This window comes from Tenebrio molitor, chromosome 9 (assembly GCF_963966145.1).
Source record: "Tenebrio molitor chromosome 9, icTenMoli1.1, whole genome shotgun sequence".
In the NCBI taxonomy this organism is placed as follows: domain Eukaryota; kingdom Metazoa; phylum Arthropoda; class Insecta; order Coleoptera; family Tenebrionidae; genus Tenebrio; species Tenebrio molitor.
Window position 1 is genome coordinate 8,923,698 of NC_091054.1, and position 22,242 is coordinate 8,945,939.

The following is a 22,242-nucleotide window of genomic DNA, read 5'->3' on the forward strand; positions in this document are numbered from 1 at the left end:
TGTCGAATAATATTTGAAGTTTGAAGGAATACCGAATATTAGCGTTTTTTTTTTGTGGTCGTCGGAAAAATATCGTGTATACCACGTGTTGAAAATTCATTTTCAACTCTTGATATACAATATACTAATATTTAACGAGTTCGTGTGTAAATTGAGCTTTTTTTGGTATGAGTGGGCCGGATTAAAACGCGAGTGAAACGAGTTACTTTAGAGCAGGAAATCCAAAAAGTTCATCTTCTTAGAAATATTAATTCTTCTGCTAATAATTAATTATTCATGAAATATTTTGGACGCACTGGAATCTGTCAGCGCTTCGGTCGTTTTATGGCTTAGCTGCATCCAAGGAGTAGGGATATCCGTACTCCTTGGCTGCATCGGCCTCACAATCATATATACCCAATATATATCTTTAGTCTGTGCTCACAATCACAAACAGAGTTTAGATATATGGATTGTGGATGCCGGACGCCGGCCAGGGTCCTATTACAGAAATACCAACGCAACGCGTATAAAAAAAAACACCAAAAACAGTTTCACAAAAAGTTCCGTTGTGACACTACTTTTAATTTCACACTCACTTATGATACCAAGGAAGAAAAAAAAAATTATCGCGTCGCTAAAATAGTCGACGTTTTTAGTTTTCATTTACAGATTTTTCACGGGTTTATTGCTCCGCCTTCGCGCAGATATTTCCAAGGTCACGACCCATTAGAGAATCAAAGATCTCTACAGCTCGGGGGAGGAATTGGCGAGGTGAAATAAATTGCATACAGTTAGGAAAAAATCGATGTATTTCATTAACAACATGAGAAAATTAGTGTTTCCTAGAGATACAAATACTAGTTTTGTAAAAATAAAATCTCATATCTAAAGTCAGTTGAAACAACGAAGTGTGAGGTTATGGCACCTCGTGAAAGTCCTGCGTAAAAAAATACTGCCCTCACGTGAAATACTACAAAAAAATAAGTATCTAGACGCACCAGGACCACATTTTGAATAAATAAAACTCTTAAAATTCAATTAATTATATTGTTTGCAACGACATTTCTTTTCCAAAAAATACAATATTAATGATATAAAATCAGTTCTACACTTATAACGTATAATTTAAGTAAACAAATCCACAAATAGGTCCGAATTAATCTACAACAGAGATAGAGAAATGAGGTATATGAAGACCTAGTCCTAATTAATTCATTTAACCGTTACAACTTAATATTAGAAATAAAAATAGCAATCAGCTGCCCATTTTTCGTTCTGATTGTCTCTACAATTATTACTGAAGAGAAGGGGAAGAGATGACCCGAATACAAATTAAGACGTCTCAAAAAAGGCACTTGTCTTATACATCTATTGCATACGAAAAAAGAAAACGGTCACCGTCTATGTACAATTTAAGGCGACTCGTCAGTGATCCTCGTTAAAAAATTATAGTCCCAAAGTTAGGCATCTTATTACTATAATTTAAAGCACTATACAATTTTCATTATTATTTTTCGTGTGCAACTATTTCGTTTGTTTTACTCTTTTCGTAAAACGTTTAATTACAACATACCGTGGCAGTGTAAAAAATAGAACGAGACAAAAAAAAAACGACAAAAACTGATCCGACTCGACGGAAATCGAAAAACTATTCGGAAAGCAACGATGGATGACGCAGACTGTTCCTGTCGAATTGCGTTTTCGTCGATTTTAATAACATTTTATAAAAATGATCGAACCAAATTAAACAATATTTCAACAATAAAAAATAAATTACAATTTGCAAATTTCATCGTACGTTATCTAAAACGTAACAAAAACTCAGTCAATCGGCTTCACTTGCGCCATTATTTTCCCCTCCCACAGCGGAAGAACTTCACTGTCGTTGCTTACCTCCTCGTGGGTTACCTGATTGCTCAGATCCTCGCACACCGTCTTGAAGAAGAAGCTGAAAACGAAAAGCACGAACGGTCAGAAAGGAAAAGTCGACGCGAGTCTTTCTTCTTTACCGATAGTTTCCCTTCTTCGGCAAGTATTCTTTGAACTGTCTGAGCGTGATCTGCGATCCCGGTATTTTCGTCCGGTACGGGAACTGTTCGTCGCAGAACGAGAACACCACGACGGTCACGTCTTCGCTCGGGGGCAAGGTAGGTCTTTGGCCTTTCGTCGTCTTCCTCAACGTGGACTGGCCGCTTTGGCTGATTTCCGGATAGTACTTGTTGGAAGATCTGCAAAACAGATCGTCTAAAAGCATTTACAAAACAGATTCACTCGTTAGTTTCTCGCAGCTTTGCACTAATCATGACGATTTAATTTTCAAGGTCAACAAGTCGGGAAGGACAAAACTCGACTCGCAGCTCGGTTCGTACGGTTCGACTTTTGTTTTCTGCGTGACTGACTCTCACCTTTGCCTGGACCTCGTCCTGATGTCGTCCTCCGTCAGCCTCCTCCTGATCTCCTCCAGCTGTATGTCGGTGTTGGGGAGCGGCAGCGGCGGCATGCTCGGATCGGCAATGAAAGGCTGCGCCGGCCCCGTCACGCTGTTCCTCTCCAGCGAGTTCGACCTGGACCCGTACCTCTTGGCGTACTTCCTGCTGACGCCCTCCCTGACGGCCATCTCGCTGTGGGCGTGGGTGCCGCCGCCGACCTTGCCGCTCCTGTCCGAGTCCATCAGCCAGGTGAGCACCCTGCTGTCCTTGGCGACCTGGACGACGCCGACGGACGCCGAGTCGGACACGACCGAGACGCCGCTGTCGGTCAGGTCCGTCAACGTCTTTTTAGTGGCAGAACGGCGGCAGGATGTGGCCCTCGAGAAGCGGTCCTCGTTACCGTACTCGGGGATGCTCTTCGATTTCGTCATCGACCTGTGCTCGTCGGAGAAGTCGTGCACGTTGCCCGAGTCGCCGCTGAACGTCGAGAAGACGTCCTTCTCGCGGCGGCGCGGCCTCGGCTGTCCCCACCGGCCCCGCGGCGGCGACGACGGCGCCTTCGGACTGGCCAGCCCCGGCGATATCGCCAGCGAATGGTCGGAGAAGACGCGCGACACGTGCTCGTCGAGGATGTCCTGGTCGTTGTCGTCGTGGAACTGCAGCTTCTCCCGCATGGCGGTCTCGAGGTCGCGCGGGCCCAGCTTGTCGTCGGGGACCCCCGCGGACTCGCCCTGAAAAATCGACGACTGTGATCCCCCCCACTTCAACTTCCTCCAGCTCACCTCTTTCAGCCTCCGGTGGAGCAGCTCCTGGCTCTCCTGCTCCCTCTTCAGCTCCTCGAGCTTTTGGATGAGGAGGGCGGCGTGCTCCTCCATCGGCAGGGGTTTGTTCATCACGTCCGTCCGCTGCGTGCGAGGTATGAAGGAGTGGTTCACGTTGGTCTCCTTGTTTCTGGCCGCGAACTGCCGCATCTGTCGTTCTTCGACGGATTTACGATGGGAATGACCAGATTTGCCATCGCTACCAACAGATTTTACAGTCAAGACAAAACTATCATCGGCACCACGAACTGAAGGTAGTCCCAAATACACCGTCAAATTGTCATTTCTTGAGACACCCTGTATTTTATCGTGATTCGATCAACATGTATACTCAGCATGCAATTCATGCTACTATTCGACGATCATGCAACTGTACCTTACGGTTAAACAAGATGTTACGGGTCAGACCTCTCCCTAAATACAAAACAGCTTTGACCAGTGTTAATTGATTAATCGGATTACTAAAACCGGAGCCCGTCCGCGTAAAATCCACTAATTGGACTGATCACAGCAAGTGTTCGTCTGAATCAATCTGCGACAGCAGAACAGTTTGTCGTGTCCAATTGAATATGAATTTTGCGCGGAGACTCCGTCTACGAACATGAATTAGTGTGGTTCGACGGCACCGCCAACACGTGTCCCTTCACCGCCCCCACGAACCTTCCCTGAAATACTCACATGTTGCTCTCCTTGGTGGACATATTGTCCGATTCGGTCCTCGCGTCTGAGTGACTACTAAGCGACTGCATTTCGCTATCTTGCCTGGACACCGGATTGTAGGAATTGTATGCGACGTGAGCCCCGTTGCTTCGGTATATCAAACTACGCAATCACACGCAAAACCAAAAATAAAATAAAATCGTTCAATTTTCAAGTTAACGAAAAGACGAAGCTTTCGAAAGCGGAACGTTTTCTGCGAACCAACACAACTTACCCCGCGTACGTTTCCGATTTGGGGCGGATGTCGAGGGCGCGGTGTTTCTGAGATCTTAAGAGCATGTCTTTGGTGAGGCGCACCGTTGGCGTGTGGTAACCGGTGCTCACGCTCGTTGTCCCTGAAAATTCGACTGAACACTCTTGCGACCTGTGGCGTTCGCCGACACTCACCTGGAGTTAGAAGCAAGGGCTGCTGGGAGTTCAAGCTGAATTCCATGCCCTCATGGAGTGTCGGGAGGGGTCCGATGCCGCTGGCCAAGTTGCCGATGTCTTTGTTGCTTACGGAGCTGCTGGAAGAGCTTGATTCGCTGTTGAAGTCGTCACTACAGCTGCTCGCGTTCTCGACAGACTGACGAAATGAAACGTTTACAGAAAAATATATATTTTTTTTTGGTATTAACTTACCTGTAAATACTGCAGGTACACATCGCTTTTAAGGAAGTTTGGGTAAGTAGTTTTATTTATTAGGCATTCGATTTGCGCCTGGGCCTCATCGAACAACGTAATCGGGGGTTCAAGGCACTGGGGCGATTTCAGGTTTTTCATTATTTGCTTTCTTAATTCGTCGTTGATCGGAAGAGCGGATTTCAGAAAATACGTCCTTGAAACAAAAAAAACTTCTAAATGCCCATGCAGACATTTTGTTGATTAAATAAATTCAAAAAAGCAATTCGAAGCAAAGTTTTATTTTCCAATAACTCTCTGACATTCTTTGACCACAGCAGTGGCTACAGGAACAACAGAGAAGTGGTTGCGGATACACTCGAAAGCTGGTTCTGTCATTTCTGATTTTTCCTTTTAATTCTTTTTTTATTAAGATATTAAATAATTAACTGTTATTGCAATTTTGCTAAACGTAAATAAATAAAAAAAACTACAATAATTGTGCGTTTCTATAGTAGAGATAGGTAATTTATATAAAAAATAATTGAGGTTAGGTCATTTCATTTGAAAATGAAGTTTAAAAGTAAAGAACCAAAACCAAAGCCATTAGACACATTTCCTTAATTGTAATTTGTTACATTTCAAAGATCATAATCTATTTACCATTGAAGAAGTAAGTGGTTAAGAACACGACCATAACAAATTGTTTTGTTTTATGATCAATACACCACAATATATTGAAATGCTGTTGTAGTATTTGTTTTAATGTTCAAAACAATAAACAATATTAGTATTTATTTATTATAAGATGTATTCATGGTTGCCTACACTCCGATTTATTCTGTATGTCCCCAACTGGCTTTTTATACTTCAGAATTAATTTTATAATAAAGACTTGTTTCTTTGCCGAATTCACAACAGAATTGTAACAAATTAAGAAACCTTCGGGAGAATCAGAGTCTCGCACCGGCCAGACGGTCCTAGACTTACTTGTAGATGAGTTTGACCAGCTTTTGTATATTCTCGACCTGATCGTGCTTTTTCAGACCTTCGCACGCGAACCAAAACCTCAAAGTATCCGCGTGTTGGGGCCCTTCGAATTCGAGGTAGCGCAGGAACAACTTGACCCCGTCCGGATCCTGCAAGAGGTTGTGCAACGACTGCGCCCACGTGAAACAGGCCGGGGGCGACATCTGGGGTTTGTCGTGACGCGAAGAGGGCCTCGAACTAGGCCTATAAGCGCTACCATCGTCGATTTCGTATGTGACTTCTGCAAAATCGTCCGTTCGTTTATACGTTTGAAGAAATAAAATACCGCAAGAAAACTACTTGGAACTGGAGAGGAAGACTTTTGGTGGTGGTGCCTCGTTCGGTCCATCTGGTGTGGCGGCGGCCCCCGCTCCGAAGCGCTGTAAGCTCTCTCCTCTCCCAGTGCGGGGGGTCTGGGCAACGTGTAGTCGAAGACACCCTCATAGATGTGCTTGCCGCCGGACCTCGGCTTGTCTCGGTCGTTCATGTTGACAGCGGCCTCGTAGGCGGGCCCTCCTTCCGACTGGTGCTCTCGCTGGGTCTTTCACTTAACGCTGAGGGCCTCTGCTTCATCATGAAAACTGAAAAAAAAAAACCGGAAAATTTATTTTTTAATCCAAATTGATTAATTTCAAAAACAAACAAACAAGAAATTGCGTAATGTTTGATTGAAATACATATTTATTTCTTTGTTCTGCGTTAATAATAGAGGCAAAATGAGACGTGAGGTAATGTTTCAAAAAAAAAAAAAATTAATTCTGCATCAAAAATCTCTTAGGAGGGTCCATGAAAGCTTCACGAGTTAATATTCCAATTGGGCAAAATCGAAAAGTCCACACAATGGCGGGTGCCCCTCAGGGTGTGGTGCCTTCTTCGATCAATACGAAACAGCATTCGAACAAAGAGGTGTATGCGCAGCCCCACTCAACGCATTAAAAAAAATACACCCCAATTCGAAATTATTAAATCATATTTAATAAGAGCAAACAATAGAAAAAATATTCCCAGGTAGAAAAAACCGGATCCAATTACATCACATACCTACTACCGTAACTCAATTTCGTTGCAACCATCCCAAAAACTCAATCAAGCGTGCACAACAACAGACAATAGCATAAACCGTGCAAAAACATACCCCATGTCTAGCCGGACCCGCCGTGGGGCCCCACAGAAATATTATTATGAAACGACCAATCCACACAATACACTCTTATCCTATTATTGTGATTAATATTAATTTCAAAATATAAACTTTCATTCAGCTGCCACTTAGATCAGCCCTGGAGCGTCCGTTATGATGGACAGTCGAATGGGGAATGTTCGAATGCTGCTACGAACAACCAGAGAAAGTCACTCCAGTTCTTCGATCGATGCAGCTTTGGACAAAAGGGGGCTGCAGTCTTTTCATGCTCGCCTCCTCGGATTAATTTCGACGCTAACAACCCAGACATGGCCGCGGAAAAGTGGAGGGAAGTATGCTGGGCCCAGACCAACAGACATCGATTCAGCTCCACTACAAAATTGAGGGGCCATTGTGCGAAACAGGAGCGCTGTTGAAACGTTGCGTTACCGAACGTGGCATCCTGGCGCGCTCCAGGAGGCGGATTTACATCCGAAAAGAGTTGAAACAAAAACGATTATTTTTAACAACAACAAAACAAAAAAGGGTGGTTGCAATTATATTCTTGCGAATTGTTGACACCCTAGAGGGTTGAGGCTTAACTTGGGATGCCAAATCGAAAATGTTGCATCGAAGGCGCTTCAATGGAGCAATAAATTACAATGTGTATTGTTGTAATTAAGAAGAAATATAATTTTGTATTATTTTGTTGCGAGAGTATGCAACCAGTTATACAGATGTGCAGAAGCGGTCATTTCACGCGTCGGTTGTTTGTCACCTGGGACAAAAAAATACCTGTCAATTCATTTCTTTTTCGGTGGAGCAAACCGGGTGCCCCTATTAATTAAGTGCAAATTAGCCGCAGAAAAACCGACGATATTATAATTTCAGTCCAGTGCACTAAACATTCTTTTTCAATTTTTTCCCTCAACGTATAATTCGGTGTGAAACTTGTAATTATAGCGATAGCCGTCTGGTCTCGTGTGTTATTATGGGGGTGAGACGGGGCAAGTTTCTGTATAATTTAACGCCGATTCAGGTTATGACCACTTAATTTTCTGCGGCGTGAAAAAAGAGGGCGTTCGACGGCCCAACAACAAAAAAAAAAAATGAACGGACTCCTCAAACTAACCCTCGGGGGTACAAACCCGTTTTGATTCTCGCTCATCTCCTTCCTTGACGTTTTACAATCTTTCGGTGATTGTCTGCATGGATGACAGTGACGCGTTTGACATTTGTTGTTGCATTTTGACATGTGAAATGTCAAATGTCGAAAACTTTGATTGGTGAAAGGTTTGTCACAGCAACTTCAAGGTGGACACAATTCGAATGTACAGAGTGAGTGAAGAAGAAAAAATACAAATATTACTACGCTCGAAAATTATCAGGCTGATGGAATTTTAACAATGTGCAACTATCGTGTTTCGTTAAATTAACATTAATTGCGAAATATGATACTGCGGGATTGAAAAAAATACATTGTCCAGGCGCCACCTAGGCTGATTAATTGTAAATTATCAGGAACGGATCGCGTGATATGCAGGTCATCGGTTTTCCACTGGAAACTCTATCTTTACCGCCCCCGACGAAAATCCGTCGGTCCGAGCCCGCCGTCCGAACGTCCATTTTTGCCGGAATTGATCGCAATCTCGCACCGCACCAGACGCACTTTATACGGAATTGATCCCAATCTGCGTGTGCGGCTTTTTTTTGTTCGCCGTGCGCAAAACAATTCATTTAAATGGAAATTGAGTCGACAGAAGAAAGAAGAGTGCACGTCTTCGATGCGTGTGTACGTTCATAAAAACGGTATAATGGCTCCGTATAAAGTATGTAAGTAATGCGGGTTTGCTCCGACCGACGTCTGCGAGAAGAGAATGTCCCGGAGCGAGCAGGGCCGGTCCGGCCCCCCGGTCCGCCACCGAAATTCAACAAAACAATTGTTTTACCGTTCGGAAAGTCATCTCTCCTGGCGCGGACGAAATTTTTCACTGGGGGCGAAAAAGCGGCGGCGGAGGCGTCTCGGGTTTGCGATCGTCTCCGACGGAAGTCCGCAACGAACTGGACTAAAAGAAAAGTCGACTCGCGGGAAAACTTTTCCCTCGCGCAAGCGTCCCCAACTCTCGACTCTGCTTCAAATGCGATTCGGTCCAAAAAAGACAAAAAAAAAACCTCAAAAACATGCAAATTTACTTTTGTCTTTTCCGGAAGGAGTTCCCGGACAGAGCAACAACGTGTCTCAACTGTAACAATTCGAAAAAAACATTAAAGCCTACGTACAGTCATGTTCAAATAAATTTGGGACAGTTGTATTTGTAAACTATGAACTAACGACCATTGAATTGTTAATTTTAGCCGAAATATTTTTTAAATAAAATGTTAATTAATTAACAACTCAAAGTCACATTTAAAACCCAAGAAAGAAGTTGTCCCAGATTTATATGCACAAATGAAGTTGAGTTACGTTACAACAGTTGTCCCACATTTATTTGAACATGATTGTACATGACAAACATAAAAAAATGCAACGAAAGATAAACAATATTTGAAGGGTCAGCATTGACCCTGACCTTGATATAGATAAATCTTCGCAAATATTAAACTGTCACTTTTTTTGAAAAGTGAAGTTATGTTACTGGCGCCACATTTTTTAGAGCGAAATTTCCAAAACAGAAATAACTTTAGACAAAGTGAACAATAACAACAACGAGTAGAACTAATAACAACAATAATAATAAAGATGATTGTCGTAATCTAATCTCACTTCTGAACACAGAATGACAGATAGCGCTAAAAGTTAAAGAGGCGCACCGACAACAAAAGACAATCAAGCGCCAACTCGAAGATATTTTTTATTTTAATAGTCATTGCGCTGACAATTCGAAATATCACATTAAACAGATAAAATTCTTCTTTGACATATGTAATGCTCAAATGTAAGCAATCAATAACGCAGTAATGCCAACTTGACACTGTCTGTCACGGCCGCTATTATTAATTTCATCCGCTTATTTCAAAAAGTACTCGTACGTAATTATACGTAATCCTTGTACTTTTTGCAAGCGCTTAAATTACTTTCGGTTGAGTAATGTCGAAGCGGTACTTAGTAATCTCGTCGTTCCTTTTGTTTGTATTCCACATTCATCTTTAGAAATGCGTTGTTGCAACCGAATCTTTAATTTTCCTGATGCACGGTAATTTGTGGGAATTCTTGTGATCTTGCAATTACACGAAACAAGCAAATCGATAAGTACTCGCGTGTTCCCCTCTAATCTTCGTTGCGATGAAAACGACAGCATTTTGTTCGGTACGGCCCTGGTACCATCTGTCGAACGGTACAGAATGCGCCGAGAGAACCGCAGTGGAAGAAGCGAGAGAGGAAGAGAGACGGCGAGGCGAGAGACGAGGTTGAATGGCGGGCGGCACAACTCCTTTGAAGCCCAGAGGCAGCCAGTGGTACCGCGGTTGCTGACCCTCGCCGATGGTACCCAGCGGTACTGAAACAAAAGGCGAACGGCGCGGTACCACCCTCGGCAAAAACAACACGCACACTAGCACATGCGAACTCTCCCCTTCCACCTGTGCAGGTGTATTTGCCGATTTATTGCAATATTGACGTGAGCTGTCACCTAGATTACATTATCTGATTGATTGTGTAAATAACATCAAGTCGCGGCGCGACATCAAAAGTGTCAGTCGGAAACATCAATGGAATATTTCGTTACGGTGGGTAATATGGTCCCGTCGAGAGTGGCGGCGGCGGCGACGAACCACTCCACAAATTAAATATCGATGCCCGAAAAATATATGGACGGTGTGAATGGGGCCCGGGGACGGCGGTGCGAAAACATTCCGATCGCCGATTCGTTACAACGGAAATATGGAAATTTCGGGGCTAGTCGGGGGTGAAATATCAAATAGTGCGGATTCTTCGCCGATATTAAATTCTAAGATGCGGTCAACTGACGCGGTCGAGTAAATAAAACCACCGAGTGGAACAATTCGACAATTTGTTTCGGTACATAACAGTAACGTAACAATTAAGTAACACTGATGGATCACCAGTTACAGTTAAACTGCACCCTTGTTACATCACCTTGATTAAACAGAAATAATCGTTTCTAACTTGGGAGCGTTTAAACTCTTCTGAATTTCAATTGATCAGTGTTTAGTTAATTTTTGTACATTTTGGACGACATTTTGTGATGTGAGGTGTCTACATACAAATTCGATCAAGAGTGCTTTAAAAATTTCTAGCAACGCATGTCCAGGCATTGTGTGTTGCGCTTAGCTAAGTAACACATCATTCACTGTTGCGAAAATAACTTTCTGTCGTAAACGTCTTTTGTTTCTTTTGTAATGTTGGATATAAGTTGGTTAAAAAAATGTCTTAAAAAATAGAGGACAAAATGAAAAACAAAGACACTTTCACAAAGTGGAGGTTAAATTCGACAACAGTGAGAGCTACAAGGTTTCATAAGCTAGGACATACTGAAAATAAACAAAATCTGTGGTAAAACACTTTTGATCAGATTTTTATTAGGACAGGCGATTTTTGTATAGTTTGTAAAGCGAACAGGACAAATTGGATTCTAATTGGCACAAGTAAAAATAATCGATGCTCACTAGTTCGGTGAAAGTGACTTTATCGGATCAGTATCTGAGGTTCAGTGTTTGTTGTGATTTTTATTTTTATTTAACGAGTACAACCTAACAAATTAAGAAATTAAAGTAATTAGCAATTAAGAAATTAGAAGTATGGTACATAATCGTATCTTGAACTGTAAATGAATTAAGGCAACAATTAAGCTAAAACTTATCTTCTGATGTTGAGGACTAAAAAGTAAAAAAAAAATACAAGATAGTACCGTAACAGTACGTCGTTCACATTAATATCTACGATACAAAAATAAGGAAAACGTGCTCACTACACCGCCACACTTGACATAGATTTGTCGTTACTGCGCAGCTCGTTGAGGTCACATCGTGGAGAAAACAAAGGGCAAAACACAATCGGGAATTTTCCCTTTCCAACAAACTTTATTTGAAGAATAACATGAGTTTTTGAGTTGCGTGGAATTAAACGGAGAACCAGAAAGACAAAAATTCTAAAAACTGCTATAGTTTGTCCAGCGAGAGATTGTTTGACATAAAAATCACCAAATTCTACGTGGAGAAAGTAGTACCCCCAGCGTACGTGAAATTTGAAACATATCCTTCAAGCAGTGACATTTTTGCCCTGAAATTATGCTCTAATTAATGTATTCTAGTGCATTTTGGAGTGTTGGGTTAATTTAATACAATTTAAAATCTCCCAATCTCTCGCTGGACGAAGTATACATTATACATATAACGGGTGTTTTTTTAAAATTTGGCGTCGAAGTTGGCGTTGGAGAGTCGATTGTGAATGCACTATACGGATCACGGATCAGCTGTTTAAATCTTACGCTTTTACACGAGCGGTGCGTTCTCAATCGACTCTCCAACGCCAAATTTAAAAAAAACACCTTTACATAACTGTATAATGTTTTCTGTGTTGCTAAGTAACCGAAAGAGTTCGAAAATTTGTTTAAATACCGCAAAAACAGAGAGACACTTCAATTTTATAAATTTTTGTGTGCTCCTGTTTCAAGAAAAAATCTTTGCTACTTCAAAATTACTCCCCTACTGACTTACCATCTAGTATTAAGAACAGCTGAGGACTTTTGTATTTCTTTCCCTCGCAACATTATTTCCTTGCACATTTTTGATTTTTTCACCGATTACTTATAATTTACCATTTTACTTTGTATTTGTCATTTTTAATGTTTTACTATGTATGTATTATCTTTAAACTTGTTGCCTCTCTCATCAAGTCATCACATTTATAAGTTTTATAACGTTGCTGCAGGCATCTCTCATGCGAAAGTACATGGGCGGAGCAAAATACTGTACCAATGGCGTAACAAAAAGTAAAATGATAAAACAATACTTCTTAACAAGGAGATGTTAGTCATAACAGTCCAAGAACTAACACAAGAAAATCTCACGGAACACAAACACCAACCACTTCACAACAGAGAATTGTACGATTCACCCTCTGACTCACCGACGCTACTGACTAGACCAGTGTTGACATTAACGACATAAAGACAACTGAAACTCGTTTGCCGCGCACATTTACGACAATTGTACTTTCGCACCTGAGACGACCCTACGTACATGTATTTAGAATTGTCTGCACGAGCCACCACTGGTTGAAAATTATCACAAAAATATCGCCAACTCCAACACCTAGACAAGCACACCTTTACGACATTTTCAACAAAATCGTAGTAATAGATATTTTTTTAAATGCACTTACGAAAAAAAAAACGATGCGTAAGAAGTCCAAATACAAAAACTCCTGGTTGGATGTTAAAATTTATCCCCATCATTTGAGATGATCAAAAAACGATTTGCTGAACCTTTTTAGAACCCCCGACAGCTTAGAATTATTTTGTACGTGTATTTCAAGAACAACCTGTATAGTATTCTTTGCGTTTTCCCCATAAAATTTACAATTGTAATTTAGTGACGCACAAACGAACGATTTGAAGTGAAGATTATTTTGTCGATAAAGTAAAAGGAAGTCGTACAATATTTTGCGGTACACCCTTGTTAAACCAAATTAATTTGCACGAATGAACTTCAATTTATTTTACTCGCTATTAGGTATATAGCATTTATTATTTTTACCATGCATTCATTTTGCTGCGGTTTATCAGCAACGTTGTTGGTGACGACAAAACCAACCCCTTTCCAAGATATTGCCATTAATCGGACGTTAATTCCACCTCCTCGCCATGACCCAACAGTGGAATTCTTGCCCTTCGCCGTCGAACTCCCCAATTTCTTTCGTATTATTCCCTCGACCGGTCGAGGGTTGTTGGCCCTGTTCCGAACCCGTTTCCTAGTATTAATAAATACGTGATAAGACCGCGGGGGCAATTTACTCGCGTACCTGTATAATTACGGCTCAGACAGTTGGTGGCGGCCGGACTTTCGGTAGGTTTGATGGCGAGACGAAGACGGCGCTAGTGCGACCTTTGCGGAAGGGAAGAGGACGGACGGTGCGAAGAGAAGCCGGCAAAAGGACCGATTCTGGGAAGGAAAAAAAGAAAACAGCTCACACACCGATGGACCGATGCCAGTTTGTGCTTTTATTATGGGCGAGGGCCTAATCCGACGGTCTGGGGGGCGGACCGACGTCTTTTCGAAACAATATTGTGGAAATCTTCGACAGGTTTATGACCGAAGAGGCTCCGATTCGAATTCGGGAGTCGAGCGAATTTGAGGCGGCCACAATGTGAAGCGGCTTTTAAGGGGACAGAATAATAAAGAGGCGAGGGCGGTGATTACTGCAAGTTGGCCACCAACAAGTTGTTGTCAGACGGATTCCGGCTAATTTTAATAATAAAAACGAAAAATCAACTTCAAACGAAAAGCGTTTTTGGAAAAAATCACTACAACCTTGACACTTGGCAAAAATCTAGTCCACTTTCGGGAGAAAAAGAATTAAAAATCAAAAATATTGAAATTAAACTGTGACCACCTAACAACACTGTCCGTTTGGGGTCGAATCTGACCCGACAGCATAAAACCGGGTTCTGCTATATTTTTTATAGAAAATATGAAAGAATACGTTAAAAAAATCTTATTTCTACGAATACAGCAAGTGAAATATTTTACACACACATGAATGTATCTTTAAATATGAAAAAAAACATGGAATAATCTTTGCAACAAACATTATTTTTTTAAATTATATAATAACCGAAAAGATAGTAACAAACGAGATCAAATCTAATCTGATTCAGTATCTTCAAATTCAAAATTGATACAGACAAGTACACTTTTTTCCGAATAGAGGTACATGCTCGTACTTTGCAAATAAATTATTGTTCTTGAAACACAAAACACAAAGCTTCTCGTTTGTTTTTGGTTATCACTGGTTAGAAGTTATGTCGCAGCATCCAGAAAAATCACTCCTTTATGAGTACTTTGTAATCACATAATTAAAAAATTTGAAGTGCAAATTTTAGCACTCACCAGGAGTCCAGAATAAAATAAACGGAATTAGGCATCTCAAAAACTTTTGCGAATTTATATTAAATAAAGCAGTTGTTGGGAGTAAAGTGATATGAAAATAATTAAAACCTTATCATATCTCTCTTTGGGTTTTTCTGTAACTGGGGTCAGCGATGACCCCTGGTGGGTGGCGATTCTTAAAAATTCTATCTCATTCCGAAAATAATCTGTTACGTCATCAGAGCATACAAAAAATGTATACAAGTTAGTGTCAGATTCGAGACAACATTGTAAAAAAGAAGAGAGATGTGTGTTTTGACTTATGGTTTTTACAACAAAAAAGGCAGATACTAATAAATTGTAACACTTTTGATGATATGTAACACGTGCGAAAATAAAAGAGTCCCGCAAGGGTGTACATCGAGTCCAGTATTTTTACAATTCAGATTATTATACATATTTAAAATAGAATTATTAATAGCATTATCGCTCTATTATCTTCGTCAAACTGAAAATTGCTTTTGGAATAATGAAGATTAGTATTCGGTCAACTCAAGAAACTCTGGTAATTTTTTGTCATACAAAATTTTCCGAAAGTTATACCAGTATTCCAATGAGATAAAAGAAAAAGTAGTTAAAGTTGACTATGGACCAAGGCACGCATGTCCTTTCTTAAATATAATTTTGTTGCCTGTTACGAAGAATTTCTGGAAGATTTGCGCCAAAACAGCCGACCATTCTAATGATGACGCTTATCAAGTTGGAAAGAAAACTGTTTAATTATTATTTAAAGAAAACAGAAGAGTCGAAAGAAAAATCGGTACCTTACAAAAGAACAGCCAGGAAATTATGGAAGCATCTCCATCCAGGTCTAAGGCAAATGACAAAATGAATTAAGACCCACGTTTTTTTTCACAGCCTACTTTGACTAATTTTTTTGATAGCACGGATCTGTCAAGGACCAGAACACAACATGATAAAAAAATATACTACAAAATTATCTTTTCACGGCCAACTGTTCCGACCTTGAACAAAATTTTGATAACACGGATGTAGACATCGTTGGTTGTTTATTCTTGATTTTTGAACATCGTTTAATGATTAAAAGATAAAAAATGTACTAGGTATTGTCACCATTGTTATTATTATTAAGAACTTTATTTTACACAACTCGAAATGGTATTCAATGGACTCGTTATCGGGAAATAACTCGAGTGAATCACTTGACAGTGTCTCCATCAACTCGTAATAAACTTATTGACATGTATTTATAGAATCGAACACTTATTTGTATCGCGGCCTACTCCAGAACCGAACAATTTAAAACAATCGCAAATTCCATCCTACTCGATCCTTTTTGAACAGCTCGTCGCAAACACGACCTCCTCCATCGACCCGACAACAAAATATGTAATATGTAATAATAAAAAAATCCACCGATTTGATTTGACCGCCAGCGCACTTTTCACTTTCTTTACACCGGAAATTCCCCCGGCACAGATACGGAGGATTAAGAATGAAGTGGATAAAAAAAGTCTCGGACATAATAAAAAAACTCAATAGTAAGATGACGCAGCAATTCACTTCTTTTGTTCCGTGTATTACCTCGATTTCTTTTTTATTCATCCTGTTTACTTTCCTCCCCTCGTCGCGAAACCCGGCGCCAGTGGCGTGCCGAAACTCGCCAGTGGCGCACCCTCGCCGACGAAAGTCAACAAAACTCGTTTAGAGAAAAAGAAGAAAAAAAATGAACAAACGTCGCGCCCGTCAAAGCGAGCCAGTTTATAATTTTTAAGTCCACACACACACACACACACCGACAGAGACGGGGATAGAACGTGAAAAGATGCCGCGATTCGCCGTTGTTTGATGACGGCGGCACCTTTGACGTCGCCGACCGCTTTGCGGAAGGTGTTTGTCGAGGCGGCGGGGGCGGCGCGGCCCCCGTCCACTCGATCCTTGCACCCCGACAGAAAAATACGCCGCCAGTCAAGGTCGCGTGCCGTTCAACCGTCCTGATGCGGTTCGCGTGTTCGCTGAATATTTGATGGCCGCCGGGGGTGGAGAATGGCGAAAAGTGCGCCGTGGAAGACAATTACACACCTAGACGACTCGATCCTGGAAATTTTCCCGAGTGCGGTTGACAAGCGAACGCTTGATCGATGCCGGAGCGGTCTTCCGTGCACGGCAGATGTCGGCGGCGTGACGGATCGTTCGGCTTTTGTTTTTCCCATCGGGGAAACGAACGTCGACTTGATTGCGGCCGCCGTCGATTTCCGCCGAAGAATCGACAGCAACGGCCGTGCACGTGATCGACGATTGGCCAAGATCGACCGGTTAATTAACTAATTAAAGGAAGCGCTCGCCGCCATGATCCGGTCGCGGTGTGCCGTGATTAACGGTTTACACATATTGCCAACGTAACAGCCGACGGCTCATTAAAGTCATTATGTCGGTTTTTATTGGCGGTCACGTGACGGCGATTTGAATTTTCTTCGGTTGTTACGCAACCGTGTTCGGCCAGTCTCGGCCACTTTCTAATCTTGATGTTTGCGCCGAGTGATTATTGAACCTTCCCTAATCCGTAACCTCTGCACGGTTTATCGCGACTTTCGGTCAACTCGCCGGATTGACACACGCGGCCCACCGCGATTATCTCGTCTCGCACCCAACGCTTATTCTGCTGCTATCGCGAGCGAATCGGGACGTCAACGAACTGGCCGGATTTGACCGCTTTTTGGTGGCACACAGAGTTTTGTCGTTGGAGGCGGCGGCACCCCCGGTAGCGGGATCCCAAATCATGTGCCTTGATGTCCATCATTAAATGTTACTTTCACGTCTTGGCCGGATCGAAGACTAATTGGCTTTCTGTTCAGATTTAGGTTTCGCGTCGACACCCTTCACAATCTTTACGAACGCACGCATCAAGTTTGTTGCAGTTGGTACATATTTACTCGGAACACATCAAAATAGGAGTCTTCTCGTCTGACTCCGGCCGGAATTTTGCCGACACATTTTTAACAATTGCACCGAAAAAAATGCGTTGTTTTTGTAAAGCAATATCCCACACTCCACGATTTAGCTCGGAATGCGGGACATAAAGAAAAATACAAGTTAACGAAGGAAGTCATAACCAAATGATCACACACCGTCATCGTAATTCTAAAAAGCAATATGAAAACATTAGTGGGATAAAAATGTTGAGAACCACTGGTTTATAGTGATTTAAAAATATTTCGCTAATAGATGCGCTACGATAAAACTCTTTACGTCAGCGGCAAAGTACGAGTACTTAATTTAAATACATTTAAGACTGGGTTTTTGTACTTAACTTGAAATATTTAAATAAAATTAAGTAAGGTTTTTACACTTAGCTTAAATATGTTTAAATAGAACTACTCAACTACTTATCCGTATTTTAATTCTGATGATAAGGAACTGTCAGATTTTTATTGTTTTATTAATGTAGTTGACACTACAGCACAAAAATTATGAGAAATGTCAGTTACGAAAGAAACATTTTTCATTTAAGAATTACCAAAATAAACCAAGTTTGGGACTGTTTTAGTGTTCGACTATTAAATGCTTACATTTTTTTAAATGCTTCAGTCTTACCAATTGACGACTTATTCTTACATTTATCGAATATTTCAGAAACTTTTATGCGAAGGACGACTTAAATACATATGTCACATAAACATTGCTAGTTTGTGTATTTCAATAAAATAACCTTTACATTTATCGGGTACTTCAGTAATTTTTCTTTGCAAGGTACTATCGCGGCCATCCAAAAGTGAACGTTTTTATTTCATAGTTTGATTTTTACTTGAAATCATAGGCGTTCTAAAATGTCACAGTTTGACACTAGCGTTAAAAAAATGATTCAAACTATTTTTTTTAAATGCCACGACATCTCACTACGATTCAGACCCCTAGTATTCCAAAGCAAGAAGAAAAATGGTCGTTGGCTGCTGTGGCGAAGGAATTACATTGCAGTAAGACTTGCATCTTCCTGCTGTACGAACGCCAATGAATAAAGCCTAATTTAATCTAACGAAAAATACGGAAATTTTCGCAAGCTATCGTTCACTTTTGGATGGCCGCGATTGTACTATGGCGGCCAAAAAATTTTGGCCGTCACTTTCTTGACATTCAAGTAAAGTGTAAATAAACCTTTAGGAATCGTAACCCCACTTTCGATTCTTGTCATTTTGACAATCAATTTAAACTGCTTGAAGCCCAGATATTCCAAAAATCCGACATGAATGAACAAAATTAGAGCAATCGTACATAGATAATCTGAGGTAAACGTTCTGTGTAGTAGAAATGACAAAATAATTTTGAGTTTTGAAATTTACCACCCAAAAAATAACGTTCATAATCAAGACGGTAATCATGATGACAATAAAGTACGGATTAATTATTTTTTTTTTGAATTGACAGACAATGACGGCCAAAATTTTTTGGCCGGCATAACACGATTTAAACAATATTAAATTGGTTAACGTTGCAAGATTGTTTAAAATAAAATCATTTCTTTCTGAAGGTGGTTAATAAAACTTATTCTTTTCTAAAATTTGTTATATAACAACCCCTTACGTCGTCGTTACAAAAGAGGAAGTCGGATGCCATATCGAAGAACTGAAAATTTTCTTGAATAACTGTTTCTTCGTTGTTTGTAAATCAACAGTAATGAGAAAATAATTACAAAAACTTAGGTAATTCTTTTTCAACGCTAATAGTCTTCACAAATTGAAGACTTATCTTTACGTTTATATGGCAATTCAGCATTGCATTGCATTTAATAAAACGATTTGCATCTGAAGGAGTCCAATAAAATTTATTTTTACAATCTTTAAACAACCCCATGTCTCGTCAAAAAGGAGAAAGTTGGATGTCCTACCTGCGAAATGCAAATTTTCTACTTTACTCCGAAAAGAGTTTGGTTCTTGAATAACTGCTTCTTCGACTTCTACACCCCAAAAATAATGAGAAAATAATTACTATAATAAATGTGCTTATTTGGCTGACCTTTATTGATTTATGGTTCAAGTTGGAGGAAAAAATCATGAGAAATGTAATTTACAATTTCTTCCAGGAAGTACCAAAAAAGACCACTTTGCGATTACTTTAGGGTTCGAATAGTAAATATGTATTGTTTTACAAATTTTTAGAATGCTTCATAGTCTTCACTAATTGAAGAATTATCTTTACGTTTATTCCGCGTATTAGAAATTTTTCTGTAAGGGGCTGCTTCAATAGTATTAAATTGTTCAAGATACTTTGATAAATTTGTACGTGAAAGGATGTACTAAAATTTCCTCTTTTCTAAAATTTGCTTAATTTTTTTAAACACGTCCGTTCGTCAGGAAAGAGAAAGTTGGATGCTAAACCAGTGAAATGCAATTTTTTTTAGTACAACTGTTTCATGTCGTCTGTACAGCAAAAATAATTTAAAAGAAATAAACCATAGATATTTAAAAAAACGTATTTATTCGTCAGATTTTTGTTGTGTTGTAAACGAAGTTGACGAAAAAAGAGCACAATATGAAAAATTTTGTATGAAAGTTATATTTTGCCACAATATTTTTTTATTGCTTCAGAGTCCTACTACATATAGTTTTTAATTTTTCTAATTTATTCAAAAGGAGTTACTCTCAAAACTTACGAGAAACGTTTAGCACTTTTCACCATTCCTCGAGAATTTGCATCTGATCGTGTTTACTTGATCTACGTCATATCATATCATTCCTTCTTATCTCTCGTCATCCCATCCCTCGATTATCTTCCACACAATCAAAATTTTATTTTTAAGGAACGATATTACATAATTCTTTCAAACAGATTTTCTACCACTTCGATAATCTCAAACGCTTAATAACCCTACTAATGCGATAAGTAACTTTTAAAGTCAGTTCATTAATCAAATAACCCTCAAATTCTTATCTTCGTAAAAATCAAATATTTATATTCTTGTTCGATTACGTTATGCAAATCCCTCAAAACGCAAACGCTTTCGAAACATCCTCTTGAACGTCTCGACAACCATAAATCAACTTTAATCAACTCTTTGCTCAACCCACTTGTTCGTTCTAGTTTCAGGGCGTTCTTACCTGGAAAAAAATTTTAAGAAAAAAATTGCATTTTTCAATTCCCGCGTCACGAGTGTCGCAATTTTCTTATCTGTTTCGATGCTATTTTCGACAGGGAAGTCTTTCGTAATTGCTGACCCCTGGAGTACAATACGAGTGGCGCTTACAATATCTTTATGTTTGCGATTGTTGTGAAAAACACATGATCCGACAGATTCCTTCGAAGCCGGCATTTTGTAAACAAGCGCCACAGGTAATCGCCAATCAATCAATAACGCGAAATTATCTTTATTATGACTTTATCAGAAAATGTCTTTTGTAATTTTTACAATGGCGCTTTGCCCGTTCTTGGAACGTCGCGACGACCGGAAAATCGTCGCCTTGATCGCGGCGAATTGTCCCGTCAGGGAGACGGCACGTCCGGTCCTGATCGGGCCCCAATACTCGCTCGACCATCGATTTTTCGCCTCTGCAACACTCTAATTATAAGCAATTAACTCTTTGTTCACTTCCACCATAAATAACGCACAAACAAGCCATAAAATTACTGTGCGGCGGCCGCAATAACGATCGCATGTCTAATTTCCATTCTCGTTCTGTTTTGCATAATAACGACACAATTGTCGCCTTTACAACAATTACTCCGGTGCAATTTCCTCCGGGAGGGCCCGTGATGGATTCGTCGCCCCGAGCCGTCCCTGTGCTCTTATAACCTAACATTACTAAACAGAATTAAAGTGGCGTGAAACTTTTCCTGCGGCGATTTTCGCACGGAAAACGACGCCGCCGCCGAGTGGACCCTCTAACTCGACGGAAACTCGGGAAATTCACTCACCTTTTCGGCGTGTGGTAAAAATCCGAATGTTATTTTTGTACGGAAAACATAAACACAACACATTATTTCAGCACTGGAACATTTTGTCGGGGGTGGCGAACTGCGAAACTGGAGGAACTGAAACGCGTGCTGTTGTACAACGAACCGGGAAATTAACGCTAGTTTTTAATAATAACAACTAAAGAAACTTTAAAGAAGCACTTTTTAATCACGAATAAGCTGAGGCCGCCATGCCATGAGAGTGAATGAGGGATGGCGCCACCAACATGCCAACTGTTGAACTAATCAGCTCTCCACAGCCAATAGAAAACCAGCACACGAGGGGCTGCCACTTTCAAAATTTTACAAATGTTTTTTAACAACCCTGGCCATAAAAACCACCAGAAGTAATCCACATTTCTTCTTTTTACATAATTCATCAACATTTGTTCCTTTCATGGCGACATTACATAACACTCAATTGTTATGTAGATAACCCTATAAACAGACGTGCGGAGGGGGTTGCATACCGCACAACTTTTAACAAATCACTAATGCCAAAAATATTTTTCTTTTTTAAATACAA

General features: G+C 40.4%; 1 protein-coding gene across 5 annotated transcripts; it reads right to left on the reverse strand.

Moving 5' to 3' along the window:
* Positions 1-772: 772 nt before the first annotated feature.
* On the reverse strand, positions 773-21,931 carry Axn (protein axin). Of its 5 annotated transcripts, none has more exons than XM_069057498.1 (11): positions 21,678-21,931; positions 5,882-6,162; positions 5,543-5,822; positions 4,574-4,769; positions 4,340-4,517; positions 4,167-4,287; positions 3,911-4,054; positions 3,194-3,431; positions 2,388-3,142; positions 1,992-2,210; positions 773-1,930 (listed from the first exon to the last, which is right to left on the reverse strand). In XM_069057498.1, the coding sequence occupies exons 2-11, from the start codon at positions 6,066-6,068 to the stop codon at positions 1,804-1,806; spliced, it is 2,445 nt and encodes an 814-aa protein (XP_068913599.1). In that variant the 5' UTR covers positions 6,069-6,162; positions 21,678-21,931; the 3' UTR covers positions 773-1,803. The 5 variants fall into 5 exon arrangements, with proteins under 5 accessions (XP_068913599.1, XP_068913603.1, XP_068913600.1 ...); XM_069057502.1 differs by having other exon boundaries at positions 1,992-2,226; XM_069057499.1 differs by lacking the exon at positions 21,678-21,931 and adding an exon at positions 12,378-12,514.
* Between the last annotated feature and the right edge of the window lie 311 nt (positions 21,932-22,242).